The sequence below is a fragment of the Pongo abelii genome, chromosome 2, assembly GCF_028885655.2.
Source record: "Pongo abelii isolate AG06213 chromosome 2, NHGRI_mPonAbe1-v2.0_pri, whole genome shotgun sequence".
NCBI classification, from domain to species: Eukaryota; Metazoa; Chordata; class Mammalia; order Primates; family Hominidae; genus Pongo; species Pongo abelii.
The window spans coordinates 195,582,665-195,596,225 of record NC_085928.1 but is presented as its reverse complement, the minus strand read 5'-3'; the positions used below and the strand labels follow the sequence as shown (position 1 = coordinate 195,596,225).

At 45.8% G+C, this 13,561-nt stretch overlaps 2 protein-coding genes across 9 annotated transcripts in view; one reads left to right on the top strand and one right to left on the bottom strand.

Moving 5' to 3' along the window:
• SENP2 (SUMO specific peptidase 2) overlaps positions 1–13,183 on the bottom strand; it is a 48,087-nt gene extending 34,904 nt beyond the window's left edge. For 2 of the 4 annotated variants that reach the window (XM_054550205.2, XM_054550204.2), the window contains exons 1-2: positions 9,211–9,392; positions 5,473–5,528 (exon numbers count right to left, since the gene is read on the bottom strand). In XM_054550205.2, the coding sequence (XP_054406180.1) occupies positions 5,473–5,528; positions 9,211–9,311 (157 nt within the window). In that variant the 5' untranslated portion in view covers positions 9,312–9,392. 4 annotated transcript variants of the gene reach the window in all.
• Positions 9,586–13,561, top strand: part of LIPH (lipase H) — a 74,777-nt gene continuing 70,801 nt past the window's right edge. For 4 of the 5 annotated variants that reach the window (XR_008524104.2, XM_054553104.2, XM_054553103.2 and 1 more), the window contains exon 1: positions 9,644–9,789. The gene's annotated coding sequence lies outside the window, so the exon portion shown is untranslated. Of the gene's footprint in view, positions 9,790–13,561 lie in introns of all 5 variants that reach the window. The other variant, XM_063722586.1, reaches the window with a different exon arrangement.

Here is a 13,561-nt window from a genome sequence, read left to right as displayed (position 1 = left end):
CTTCCTTGCCACCAAAAATAAAATGAAAGGGTAGGTTTCAGTGCTTTCCTCACTTCCTCCTTTTATTACACTACCTCTTTCTCACTTTCTATATATCTGATGTAAGCTTTCTATAATTTCCTATGTCCTAATTAAGGGTATTTGAAGATGCTAGTTTGAGAAAAACAGAACATCACGTTAGCCATTCTGCTTTAGAGAAAGATAGACTGCAATGGTAGCTTTTAAGCAGTGCTCCAGAACATGTAAAATACTTTCCAGAAACATAGGGGAATAACAAAAGGGAAAAAGTAATGGCCAGGTAAAGCACAATCCAATTTGAGTAATTTGCTAATAGTTATAAGTACCAAACTATGCAAATGAGTTGTTTTTCATTTTAGGGATCAGAGAATTCCAGGTTATCCCCCTCTAATACTGCTGAGGGATAGTACCCACTCTGCTGCGCTTTCTAAGGAGGAGAAAAAGAGCTTTAGCGATTGATGCTTAATCCACAGTCTGTCATCCAGACTCTAGAGGACAAGAAGCCTCTTGGTAACATAGCAAATTGTGGCTACTAAACAATATCATAATATTTATTTTCCTATGAATGTTATCAAAATCTGGGTATGCCCCTGAGATTATGTCAAAAGATCTCACTGATTTTTTTAAAAAACAGAAGGCCTGCCTCATCTGTAAAATGGGGAAAAGATCACATTACTTTCCTGAAACTAGACTACATAGATCTCTTAAAATCTCTTTCACCTTTAAGGTCATGAGCCTGAGCCAGGTACGGTGGCTCACACCTGTAATCCCAGCACTTTGGGAGGCCAAGGTGGGTGGATCACTTGAGGTCAGGAGTTCGAGACCAGCCTGGCCAATATGGTGAAACCCTGTCTCTACTAAAATATAAAAATTAGCTGGGCGTGGTGGTGCACACCTGTAATCCCAGCTACTCAGGAGACTGAGGCAGGAGAATCGCTTGAACCTGGGAGGTGGAGGGTGCAGTGAACCGAGATTGTGCCACTGCACTCCAGCCTGGGTGACACAGCGAGATTCCGTCTCAAAAAAAAAAAAAAAAAAAGATCATGAGCCTGAAATTCTGAGGTCTTCTTTCTTTTACCCTTGCTTTGCTTTTTTTTTTCTCAAAAGCAACCAATGGAGTTGTACTGTCCAACACAGTAGCTAGTAGCCAGATATGGTTACCTAACTTAAAGTTTTATTAGAATCAAATAAAGTTTAAAATTCAGTTCCTCAGTTGAACTAGCCATATTTCGAGTGCTCAACAGTCATCACTGCAGGAAGTTCTCTTGGACAGCACTTTACAGGCCTTTACAAACTCTGCTACCCACTGCTTACTCTTTGGTTTAGATTCCCTTCTACAATTTGCCATTCAGAAAATCATACTACATATTTAATGGGAATGATGCAATAAGTGATCCTTAACATAGAATCCATAAAACAGATGATTATCCTAAATAATTAAGTCAGAAAACTTCTGTAATACCAAAGTTTGTGTTCTTGTTTTTTTTTTTTTTTTTTAGCCACATCCAAGTACAAGCTATTTCTTTAAAACTGACTTCCTTTTTTGGCTTAAAAAAAAAAAGATAATTTTAAATTACTACTGTATACGTAAAGCCAACATCACCTGCCTTATAAAGAAATGAAAACACAGCCGGGTGCGGTGGCTCACGCCTGTGATACCAACACTTTGGGAAGCCGAGGCGGGCGATCACTTGAGGTCAGGAGTTCGAGACCAGTCTGGCCAACATGGTGAAACCCTATCTCTATTAAAAATACAAAAATTAGCCGGGCATAGTGGCGGGCACCTGTAATCCCAGCTACTCAGGAGGCTGAGGCAGGAGAATCACTTGAACCTGGGAGGTGGAGGTTGCAACGAGCCAAGTTCGCACCATTGCACTGCAGCTTGGGCAACGAGAGCAAAACTCTGTCTCAAAAAAAAAAAAAAAAAAGAAAACACAATAATACTAAGTTATAGTTGGGCCTGTTAAAAAAATGGGAGATTAGCATATATTAGACAAGTATTGAAGATATACTAGCATTAAATCAAGATTTTTCTGTTTGAAATAAACAGAATGTGAGCACCTCAAATAAATAACTGAAAAGGATACACCTTTCTTAGTACATAATCATCATTCAAATGTTACATAATGCTGTGAATGTTGAATCCCCTAAAATCATTTCCCAAATTGGTATCTATCCTGTGCTTTGGGAAATACTGTTCTAATGAATTTAGTATAAATTCCTGTCATTCGAAAATCCTTGGCCGGGGATGGTGGTTCATGCCTGTAATCCCAGCATTTTGGAAAGCCAAGGTGAGAGGATCACTTAAGCCCAGGAGTTCGAGATCAGCCTGAGCAATATAGCAAGACCCTGTCTCTATTAAAAAACAAAACAAAACAAAACAAAATGATAATTTGATCTACCTGTCTTCAGCCATTTTTTTCCCCTGAGCTCTATTCGTTATTTCTTGAATTTGCACAACTTTCCCATACTATTCCCTCTGCCTAGAATATTTTTCCTTCCTATTGCTCTCCTTTGATATCCTATCCATCCCCTTCAAGACCTGGGCTAACATACTAACTCATACTAACTCCAGCAAACATTTACTGAGACTCGATGAGCTGAAAATTGGATAGGATTTTGCTACTATCTTTGTTTATTTTTTATATTTTCATTGACATTAGCATTATTATGTGATTGTCTTATAACCCCTACCATATAATCATATAAGGTCCTTAAAAATGGAGACCCAGGCCAGGCACAGTGGCTCACGCCTGTAATTCCAGCACTTTGGGAGGCCAAGGCGGGTGGATCCCTTGAGGTCAGGAGCTCGAGACCAGCCTGGCCAACATGGCGAAACCCTGTCTCTACTAAAAATACAAAAATTAGCCAGGCGTGGTGGTGGGCACCTGTAGTCCCAGCTACTTGGGAAGCTGAGGCAGGGGAATCACTTGAACCCGGGAGGCGGAGGTTGCAGTGGGCCGAGATTGTGCCATTGTACTCCAGCCTGAGCAACACAGCAAGACTCCATCTCAAAAAAAAAAAAAAAAAAAAATGGAGACCCTGTCTTACTAATTTTTGTATTTTCTGTAAAACCTAACACATTGGTTAGCACTGAGACTTGCTCAATAAGTACTCACTGAATTTAAACAAAATATTAACACAAATATGTCCATACTCAATTACCACATCTGGAGGTAGACCCAAATTTATAATCATTTTTGAGAAAGAGGAATATATTATTATAGTATTTTACCATGCCTTTTTCCTTTAATCTACTTTTATTTTCTTTATCCATTCAGATATACTGAAGTAAAAGACTTGGCTGGGCACAGTGGCTCATATCCATAATCCCGGCACCTTAGAAGGGCAGGAGTTCCAAGATCAGCCTGGGCAACATATGGAGACCCAGTATCTACATATGAAATAATTTGCCAGGTGTGATGGTACGGGCTTATAGTCCCAGCTACTCAGGAGACTGAGGCAGGAGGACTGTGTGAGCCCAGGAGTTTGAGACTGCAGTGAGCTACGATCGTGCCACTGCACTGAAGCCTGGGCAACAGAGTGATACCCTTGCCTCTTACAAAATTAAAAAAAAAAAATTGTTGATGACAAGATCAAGACAGAGCAAGATCCTGTCTCAAAAAAAAAAAAAAAAGAAAAGAAAAGAAATATTACCGGTTCCTAAAGACAGGAGTATTCTTTCAAAATGCCACTGCTGCCTATTTTCAGCCTGCGCAATGTGGCAAGACCCTGTTTCTACAAAAAAATACAAAAATTAGCTAGGTGTGATAACGTGCCTCTAGGCCCAACCAACTACTTGGGAGGCTGAGATGGAAGGATCACCTGGGCCCAGGGAGGTGGAGGCTGCAGTGAGCCATGATTACGCCACTGCATCCCAGCCTGGGTGACAGAATGAGACCCTGTCTCAAAAAAAAAAATAGAAAAGTAAGATGGGTTCCCTCAGCCATCTGAACAACAGTCACCTCAGTTTGAAACATTTACAACATTTCTTCCTTAAAAATAAGTAGGGCCGGGCGCGGTGGCTCACGCCTGTAATCCCAGCACTTTGGGAGGCCGAGGCAGGTGGATCACGAAGTCAGGAGACAGACCATCCTGGCTAACATGGTGAAACCCTGTCTCTACTAAAAATACAAAAAATTAGCCGGGCGCCTGTAGTCCCAGCTACTCAGGACGCTGAGGCAGGAGAATGGTGTGAACCCGGGAGGCGGAGGTTGCAGTGAGTCGAGATTGCACCACTGCACTCCAGCCTGGGTGACAGAGCGAGACTCCATCTCAAAAAATAAATAAATAAGAAGTATCTTTTCTTTGTAGAATGATTTAGAATTTTAAAATGCATAGTCTACACCTAGGCTTATTTACCTGCAAGGATTAGACAAGTCCCTGGTAACAGTAGTTACCTCTAGAAAAGGTAAGAAAGGGACAGGAAAGAGACTTTCTTGGGTTGGGTGCGGTGGCTCACGCCTGTAACCCCAGCACTTTGGGAGGCCGAGGCGGGCAGATCACGAGGTCAGGAGATGGAGACCATCCTGGCTAACACGGTGAAACCCCATCTCTACTAAAAATACAAAAAAATTAGCCAGGTGTGGTGGCGGGCGCCTGTAATCCCAGCTGCTCGGGAGGCTGAGGCAGGAGAATGGCGTGAACCTGGGAGGTGGAGGTTGCAGTGAGCAGAGATTGTGCCACTGCACTCCAGCCTGGGTGACAGAGCGAGACTCCCTCTCAAAAAAAAAAAAAAGAGACTTTCTTTTTTTTTTTTGAGATGGAGTGTCGCTCTGTCACCCAGGCTGGAGTGCAGTAGCAGAATCTCGGCTCACTGCAACCTCCACCTCCCAGGTTCACGCGATTCTCCTGCCTCAGCCTCCCAAGTAGCTGTGACTATAGGTGTGCACTACTTGGCTAATTTTTTAATTTTTAGTAGAGATAGGGTTTCACCATGTTGGCCAGGCTGGTCTCAAACTCCTGACCTCAAGTGATCCTCCCACCTCAGCCTCCGAAGTGCTGGGATTACAGGTTTGAGCCACCGCGTCTGGCCAGGAAAGAGACTTAAGTTTTTTGTTTTTTTTGCCTGACACAGTCTTGCTCTGTCGCCCCAGGCTGAAGTGCAGCGGCACCATCTCGGCTCACAGCAACCTCTACCTCCCAGGTTCAAGCGATTCTCCTGCCTCAGCCTCCCGAGTAGCTGGGATTACAAGTGCCTGCCATCACACCCAGCTAATTTTTGTATTTTTAGTAGAGACAGGGTTTCGCCACGTTGGCCAGGCTGGTCTCAAACTCCTGACCTCAGGTGATCCACTTGCCTTGGCCTCCCAAAGTGCTAGGATTACAGGTGTGAGCCACTGTGCCCGGCCAAGACTTACTTTTTACCACATACTTTTTACCTTTTGAATTTTGTTCCATGCATATATTTTTCCTATTTAAATACTAAGAATTTTTAAAATTTATATTCAGTACCTAATCTTGGTCTTTTGGCTGGTATTTCATCAGTGTCCACTGTAGAAAACAGAGTGCTGAAAAAGAGAAAGAAAAAAATATATATATATAGATATTTACACACACATTCATTTCTGTAAGTAAACTTACTATTCAAATAACACAATTCATTTCTGTAAGTAAACTTACTATTCAAATAACACATCCCCCTTCTATCACTTTGTCATAAAATGAGATCCAACTGATGTTTTGAAAGAGAACGTTGGTGGGACGCAGTGGCTCGCGCCTGTAATCCCAGCACTTCGGGAGGCCGAGGGGGAGACCGCTTGAGCCTTGGAGTTTGATATCAGCCTGGGCAATCAGCCTGGGCAACAAAGTAAGACCTCATCTCTACGACAAAAATAAATAAAAAATTAGCCAGCCTTGGTGGTAAGTGACTGTGGTCCCAGCTACACTAAGGCAGGAGGATCACTTGAGCCCAGGAAGTCGAGGCTGCAGTGAGCCCAGGTCATGCCACTGCACTCCAGCCTAATCAAAAGAGTGACACCTTGTCTTAAAAAGAAATAAAACTAAAAATAAAAGCAAAACAAAAGAGAGAATGCTATTCTATAGTAGGCTTTTCACATCCGAAGACTCACTGCTACAGTTTCAACTATTTGAGAGAGACCCAAACTTCTTACCAAATAATAATTTGCCATCTGGTTAAAGAACAAACTTAAAACTGGCCAAAGTCACTTAGCTAGTAAATCAACCCAGGTAAGAGTTTAGGACTAGTATTTTCTCTTTCGCTCCAGAAATGATTTAAAAACAACAAACAAGCAATTTCCTTTTGAAAATGATCCCCAAAGAAAGCCATCTTTTACTTTAGGTGACAGTATTAATATGAACAGCCTTAAAAGACAATTCTTTTTTATTGTTTTTTCTTTTGTGTGTGTGTAAGGGAGTTAAAAAAAACTGTTCTACAACTTAAAAAAGACAAATCTTAATCAAGTGTTATATTTAATTTCATTTGTATCACGCAAACTCCATTACGGTGGTAATAAAGAACTTTGGAATTGAGGAAAGTTTCAGGACCCAGATGTCCAGAATGTTAAAGGGTCATAGTATATTACTCATCATCTCTCTGAACCCTTATGATCAATTATATTCACACATGCAAAAAAAAAAAAAAAGAATAGAATGAGATCCCAGGATTCCATTCAGCTCATAACTTTATACATTCCAACAAGCCCTGCAGGGCTTCATTTTGACTGAAAATTGGTTTACACTGAGAAGCGTTGTTTTGGATTAAGGATGTGAACCTAAAGTATAGTAAAGATCAAGGTTTTGATCGCCAAACCATGTTCCACTGACTAGCAGGGATTCACATCAAAGAGAGGACAAAGGAGAGGAAATTAGCTTTCCCTTATTCCATAAATAGGGACCAAGTGCTTATCATGCACCAGACTCTGAAAAAGGCCCCAGGGTAGGACAGACAAATACTACCCTTATATACATTAAGCATCAGTTTAGGCACTTTACACCACGTTCTCAAATGATCCTCACATCAACCCGACGGAAAGATAGGAGAGAAAAATAAGGCAAAACCATGCATCTCTGGAACACACGATGCAATTTAGCCAACAACCAATCTCATCAATAACCTGCATTCTCAGACTAATGTATTAGACATCTTGTTCTCTCAAGCTCCCACAAATGAACACTTCTTCCACTTTTCTTGCCATTGAGGCTTAATTAAAAAAATGAAATTAACGGCCGGGCGCGGCGGCTCACGCCTGTAGTCCCAGCATTTTGGGAGGCCGAGGCGGGTGGATCACGAGGTCAGGAGATCCAGACCATCCTGGCTAACACGGTGAGACCCCGTCTCTACTAAAAAATACAAAAAATTAGTCGGGCGAGGGCCGGGCGCTGTGGCTCACGCCTGTAATCCCAGCACTCTGGGAGACCGAGACGGGCGGATCATGAGGTCAGGAGATCGAGACCACGGTGAAACCCCGTCTATACTAAAAATACAAAAAATTAGCTGGGCGTGGTGGTGGGCGCCTGTAGTCCCAGCTACTCAAGAGGCTGAGGCAGGAGAATGGTGTGAACCCGGAAGGCGGAGGTTGCAGTGAGCCGAGATCGCGCCACTGCACTCCAGCCTGGGCGACAGAGCGAGACTCCGTCTCAAAAAAAAAAAAAAAAAAAAAAAAAAATTAGCCGGGCGTGGCCGGGCGCTGTGGCTCACGCCTGTAATCTCAGCACTTTGGGAGGCCGAGGCGGGTGGATCACGAGGTCAGGAGTTCAAGACTAGCCTGGCCAAGATGGTGAAACCCCGTCTCTACTAAAAAAAAATACAAAAGATATAAGCCGGGTGCAGCGGCAGGCGCCTGTAATCCCAGCTACTCCGGAGGCTGAGGCAGGAGAATCGCCTGAACCCAGTGGACAGAGGTTGCAGTGAGCTGAGATCGCGCCACCGCACATCAGCCTAGGCAACAAAATGAGACTCTGTCTCAAAAAAAAAAAAAAAAAAAATTAGCCGGGCATGGTGGCGGGCGCCTGTAGTCCCAGCTACTCGGGAGGCTGAGGCAGGAGAATGGCGTGACCCCGGGAGGCGGAGCTTGCAGTGAGCCGAGATTGCACCACTGCACTCCAGCCTGGGGGACAGAGCGAGACTCCGTCTCAAAAAAAAAAAAAAAGAAAAAGAAAAAGAAATTAACACTTGATCACTAAAGTTGGGGAGGGGGCATAGAATTTGTATAGTATTTTATTTTCCAGATTTTTAGGTAAGGAGGTCGATACAATAAAATGGGACACTCCAAAGAGTAGATGCTAAATAATAATAGCTTTTGGGGCTGGCTGCAGCGGCTCATGCCTGCAGTCCCAGCACTTCCAGAGGCTGGGGTGGGCAGATCGCTTGAGGTCAGGATATGTTCAAGGCCAGCCCGGCCAATACAGTGAAACCCCATCTCTACTAAAAACACAAAAATTAGCCAGGCGTGGTGGTGCACACCTGCAATCCCAGCTACTTGGGAGGCTGAGGCAGGGGAATCGCTTGAACCCGGGGGAGCGGAGGCTGCAGTAAGCCGAGATCGCACCACTGCACTCCAGTCTGGGCGACAGAGCAAGACTCCGTCTCAACCAAAAGAAAAAGAAAAAAAGAAAAGAACAGCTTTGAGTTTCCCCCAAATTTTAACCGAATTTAAGAGTACAGACTAGTGATTGTTTTAAAGGAGTGAGGCACCTAAGCCTTTTTACTCATTCACTAATTCTAAAGCACAAAACCCTTCTGGCCCCAAACACACAGACTGTTTGACAGCTGTTTTAGAACAAAACAGGTGCTGTTTCTTGCTGCAAGGACAGTACTCACAGTCAAAACGGCTTTGGGCAAGCTATGAATCTCACTTCCTTTAACTGCACTTAATGTCTGCAGATGACACTTGCGAGGGTGCTTTGTAAACAGTGCGCCACAACAAAGACAGTATTCCTTCAATGTCAGCGTTCAGCCTAAGAGCGGCAAAGCCCCATTTGTTATCAGCAACCAGCTTGGCCTCTGACAAGAATGTCAAAGACCCTGCCATCACCGGCCGCTACGAAGACGACCAGCTCCTCCTTCATCAGGAGCTGCCTCCCCACAGCCTGGCGGGAGCGACTACGTCACTAGGATCCCGGCGACCTGCTTCGGGTGAGCCTGGCTGAATCAAAGCTATCACGGCCGAGGAGCCCGCTGTGGGGGAGGGGGTAAGGCCAGGCTGGCGCTCAGCCCCCTCTGCGTCTCACCTGTCTGAGCGCCGCCTCTTCAGGAGGGCCCGGGCAGGGGGCACCGACCGGTCGCAGAAACGGAAAATGGTGCCGAGAATCCTAACCAGCCATCTGTACATACCAGGCCCGAGCAGCAGCGGCGGCCGACACACCCCGAGACGCAAACCCCAGAGCTGTCGCCGCCGCTGCCGCCTTCGCCGTCTCAGCCACCGCCGCCAGAGTTCGGTCGCTGATTTGTGACGCGATTCAAGAGCCCACAGATACAGCGTCCCCAGGGCTACCAGAGGCCCCCACCCGCCACCGCTCCTGACGTCACCTCCTCCCGCCCGACCGGAAAGCTCCATTCTCAATCTGCGCACGCGCAACCTAGCACCGCTCCCTATTTCCGAGCCCAGCAACGAGAGTAATTGTGGGACGGTCCTGGCCCAATCGCTGACGAGATCAGAAGGGCTGTCGGCAGGGTTTTCTCTTCGGCGGAGCCAATCCCGAGCCGGCCCGTGGGACAAGGCCCACAGGCCACCTGTGAGGCTGCTCCACTCCGGAGGAGGCGTTCCGGGGTCCCAGAGGACTCAGTGTTTGCTGAGTGCACATGTAAAGGTAGATCGGGTTAATTAACACACGTTTACCGTTTTAGGCGCCCTTTATTTTGCACTTACCTTTTGCCTCGTACTTTTCACGCATTGTCACCTTAATATGCCCAGCAATGGCATGTGACAGAGAGTCTTATGCCAATTTCATAAGTCAAGGAAATTGAGGCATAGAGCGATTAAGTTATTTGTCTAAGATCACAAAACTAGCTAGAGACGTGGCTGGAACTTGAACCCGGGGTCTAAGTACCAGCGCCAGTCCCTGGCCCTTGAGGTCAGTCTACTTGGAGACATGTACATAGATAATTACAAATTACAATACACCGTAAGTGGTTACTGTGATAAAGATGTGTGCAGAGTGCAGTGGGAGCCAGAGAAAGGAAAACCACACACTGAGGGAGAGAAGGAAAGGGCAGATGTCCTCAAGAAAGGCTTCACAGAAATTTAAGGATGAAACCTGCGGCCCACTAATGTCTCTACCCTGGGCTAGTAAGTAAAGAGTCTCGTTACTCTCCCTCTATAATTCCAAGGTCACACTTCTAGTTAATTGTCAACTACAGGCCGGGCGCGGTGGCTCCTGCCCTTAATCCCAGCACTTTGGGTGGCCGAGGTGGGCAGATAGCTTGAGCCCAGGAGTTTGAGACCAGTCTGTGCAACATAGTAAAACCCCATCTTTACAAAAAATACAAAAATTAGCCGGGTGTGGTGGCACGCACCTGTAGTCCCAACTACTTGGTAGGCTGTGGTGAGACGATCGCTTGAGCCCAGGAGGTTGAGGCTATAGTGAGTCGTGATCACGCCACTGCACTCCAGCCAGGGTGACAGAGTGGGACCCTGAGGCACCCCATCAAAAAATTATCAACTGTAAAACAAATCCCACCCTATTTAGTGGTAGAAAATCCAGTCCCCTCTTCCAAACAATCCTGAGAATCCTCAAAGGTTTTCATGCCCCACAAATCCATTCCTGATTAACCTGTTTCCTACTTGTGATTCAGTTAAGGCCAGAGTTTTACACTTGGTTGAACTTCAACGCTGGCACTCCCCAGTACAGCCTCTTCCTTTCCTCAATAGACAGCATTCCAGGCCGGGTGTGGTGGCTCACGCCTGTAAACCCAGCATTTTGGGATGCCAAGGCAGGCGGATCACTTGAGGACAAGAGTTCAAGACCAGCCTGGCCAACATGGTGAGACCACCCCCCATCTCTACTAAAAAAAAAATAACAAAAATTAGCCAGGCATGGTGGTACACTCCTGTAATCCCAGCTACTTGGAAGGCTGAGGCAGGAGAGTCGCTTGAACCTGGGAGGTAGAGATTGCAGTAAGCGGAGATTGCACCACTGCACTCCAGCCTAGGCAACAGAGTGAGACTCTGTCTCAAAAAATAAAAAAAAAACAAATTAAATACATATATATATATGTGTAGCATTCCAGAATTCTGCTGCAAGCCACCCCCTAGAGCTTCGGAATCACCAGCCACACACCTGAAGCTACCACCACTCTGGCCTGGGGGGCTGGGGTCATATCCTAGAGGATGGAAGCAAATCCTAAGTGTGGACACACCCGCCTCCCTTATTCCCCTAAGCATAGCAAACACCAACCAGGCTGTTGCTGAAAGTTTGGGGCATTACAAAGCTGAGAAGACTTAGAAGTGGCTGTTAGATTATGCAGCATCTATAGTCCCTGGCCTATTGTCTCGCAAAGGAATTCCCTTCACCTCAAGGCCATCCCTTTACTCTTAACACCTTTGGCAAGCTGCCAACAGAAGGGACTTTTCCCTCTACCTCTACCCCGACTATTTCAGGCTGGACTCCCTATAAATGCAATCAGAGTCAGGACTCCTATTAACAATAGACAGTCATTGGCATTATTGTGCAGAGCAGTTCAGTTACGTCTGTCCCTTCCACTCACTATGAGAGTTGGGCTTTTGCCTTTGCCAAACCAAGAAGCTCACTCAAGTACTGGAAGAGGATTCTCCCAAATAAAAGAGCAGTCTTCATTTAAACACAAATCATACATCCCAAGAGAACAATTTTTTTTTCCAAGTTAAGAAAAAAAAAACAACACATAAATCAGAAAACTACAAGCTCTGCCAGGCACGGTGGCTCATGCCTGTAATCCCAGCACTTTGGGAGGCCGTGGCAGGTGGATCACGAGGTCAAGAGATCGAGACCATCCTGGCCAACATGGTGAAACCCCATCTCTACTAAAAATTAACTGGGCGTGGTGGCACGTGCCTGTAATCTCAGCTACTCGAGAGGCTGAGGCAGGAGAATCGCTTGAACCCGGGAGGCAGAGGTAGCGGTAAGCTGAGATCACGCCACTGCACTCCAGCCTGGTGACAGAGCGAGACTCTGTCTCAAAAAAAAAAAAAAACAAAAAACTACAAGCTGCTTTTGAATAGCAACTTATCCCAGGTCTGGCCACTGAGATTTAAGAAATACTGTGGTAGGCTGGGTGTGGTGACTCACACCTGTAATCCCAGCACTTCGGGAGGTCCAGGCAGAATGATCACTTGAGCCAGGGAGTTTGAGACCAGCCTGGGCAACATAGGGAGACCCTGTCTCTAAAAAAAATTTTTTTTTTTTAATTAGCCAAGAGTGGTGGCATGTGCCTGGAGTCCCAGCTACTTGGGAGGCTGAGGTGGGAGGTCAAGGCTGCAGTGAGCTGTGATTTCACCACTGCACTCCAGCCTAAGTGACAGAGTGAGATTTATAGTCTCAAAAAAAAGAAAAAAAAGAAAAAGAAAAAAATATATTGGGGTCACACTTGATAGCCCTGCGGTGCAACACAACAACACATTTTTTTTTCTTTTCCTGCCTCATAAATAGCACCCTTACAAACTCAATACTGAAACACTGGCCATCTGCCAGGAAGAGTGCGAAGGCTTCAGGATTACAGATCTCAGTCAGAATCCCAGGACCCCATCAGCAAACAGTAACTCATGAAACGAATGTGGCAATCCTCAACCTCCCACCGTGCATGTTCCCTCCATATCCCCCTAGTTACCCTCTAGAAGGAAGAAAAGGAGACGCATCCTTATACTCGCTCCCACCTGGGACTTGTCTGCCGGTTGGTGCCTTCGCTGTCCTGTGGTCCACAGTAGAGACATGGGTGACTGTCCATCCACTGGCCAAGGAGTGGGATTATCCTTAACCCCAACCCCACCACTGCCACAGCCTTTCCGGGACCTAGCAGCTCTTTACTGCAGGGCCATGGGAGAACCCCAAGGCCATATGGAGTAACAAGGACATTGAGATTTCTGCCCTTGGCTTGGATAATTTGCAGCCTTGTACTGCAAGAAGGGCACAACCTCATTGCTTAAGCTTTCGTAGGTGTTCCAGTCAGATGCCCCAGTTCTCCAAGAAGATCCTTAGCCCCTTTCAGCTCAGAGCAGCTCCTTGAAGCCTTTTCAGGGCCCCACCCCCTTCTTCCTCCAAACCTACCTCCCCTCCAATCCGTTCTTTAGTGTTGCAAATTTCCCCTTTTAAAGCATTCAGAGAACGTTAACAAACTTCTTCTCAACTTTGTTTTTCCTGACCCCTGGACAGAAAAGAATTCTAGGCCATTTGTTGGAAGGGGTAAGAGCCCCTAGAGGAGGTTGTGTTGGGTTAGGCCTAATGTGCCTAAAATCCAACATAATTCACCACTCTGTAGATTAATTTCTTTCTAGGTACCAACCCTTCTGGTACTTTTTTTTTTTTTTTTTTTTGAGACGGAGTCTCATTCTGTCACCCATGCTGGAGTGCAGTGGCACGATCTTGGCTCACTGCAACCTCCGCCTCC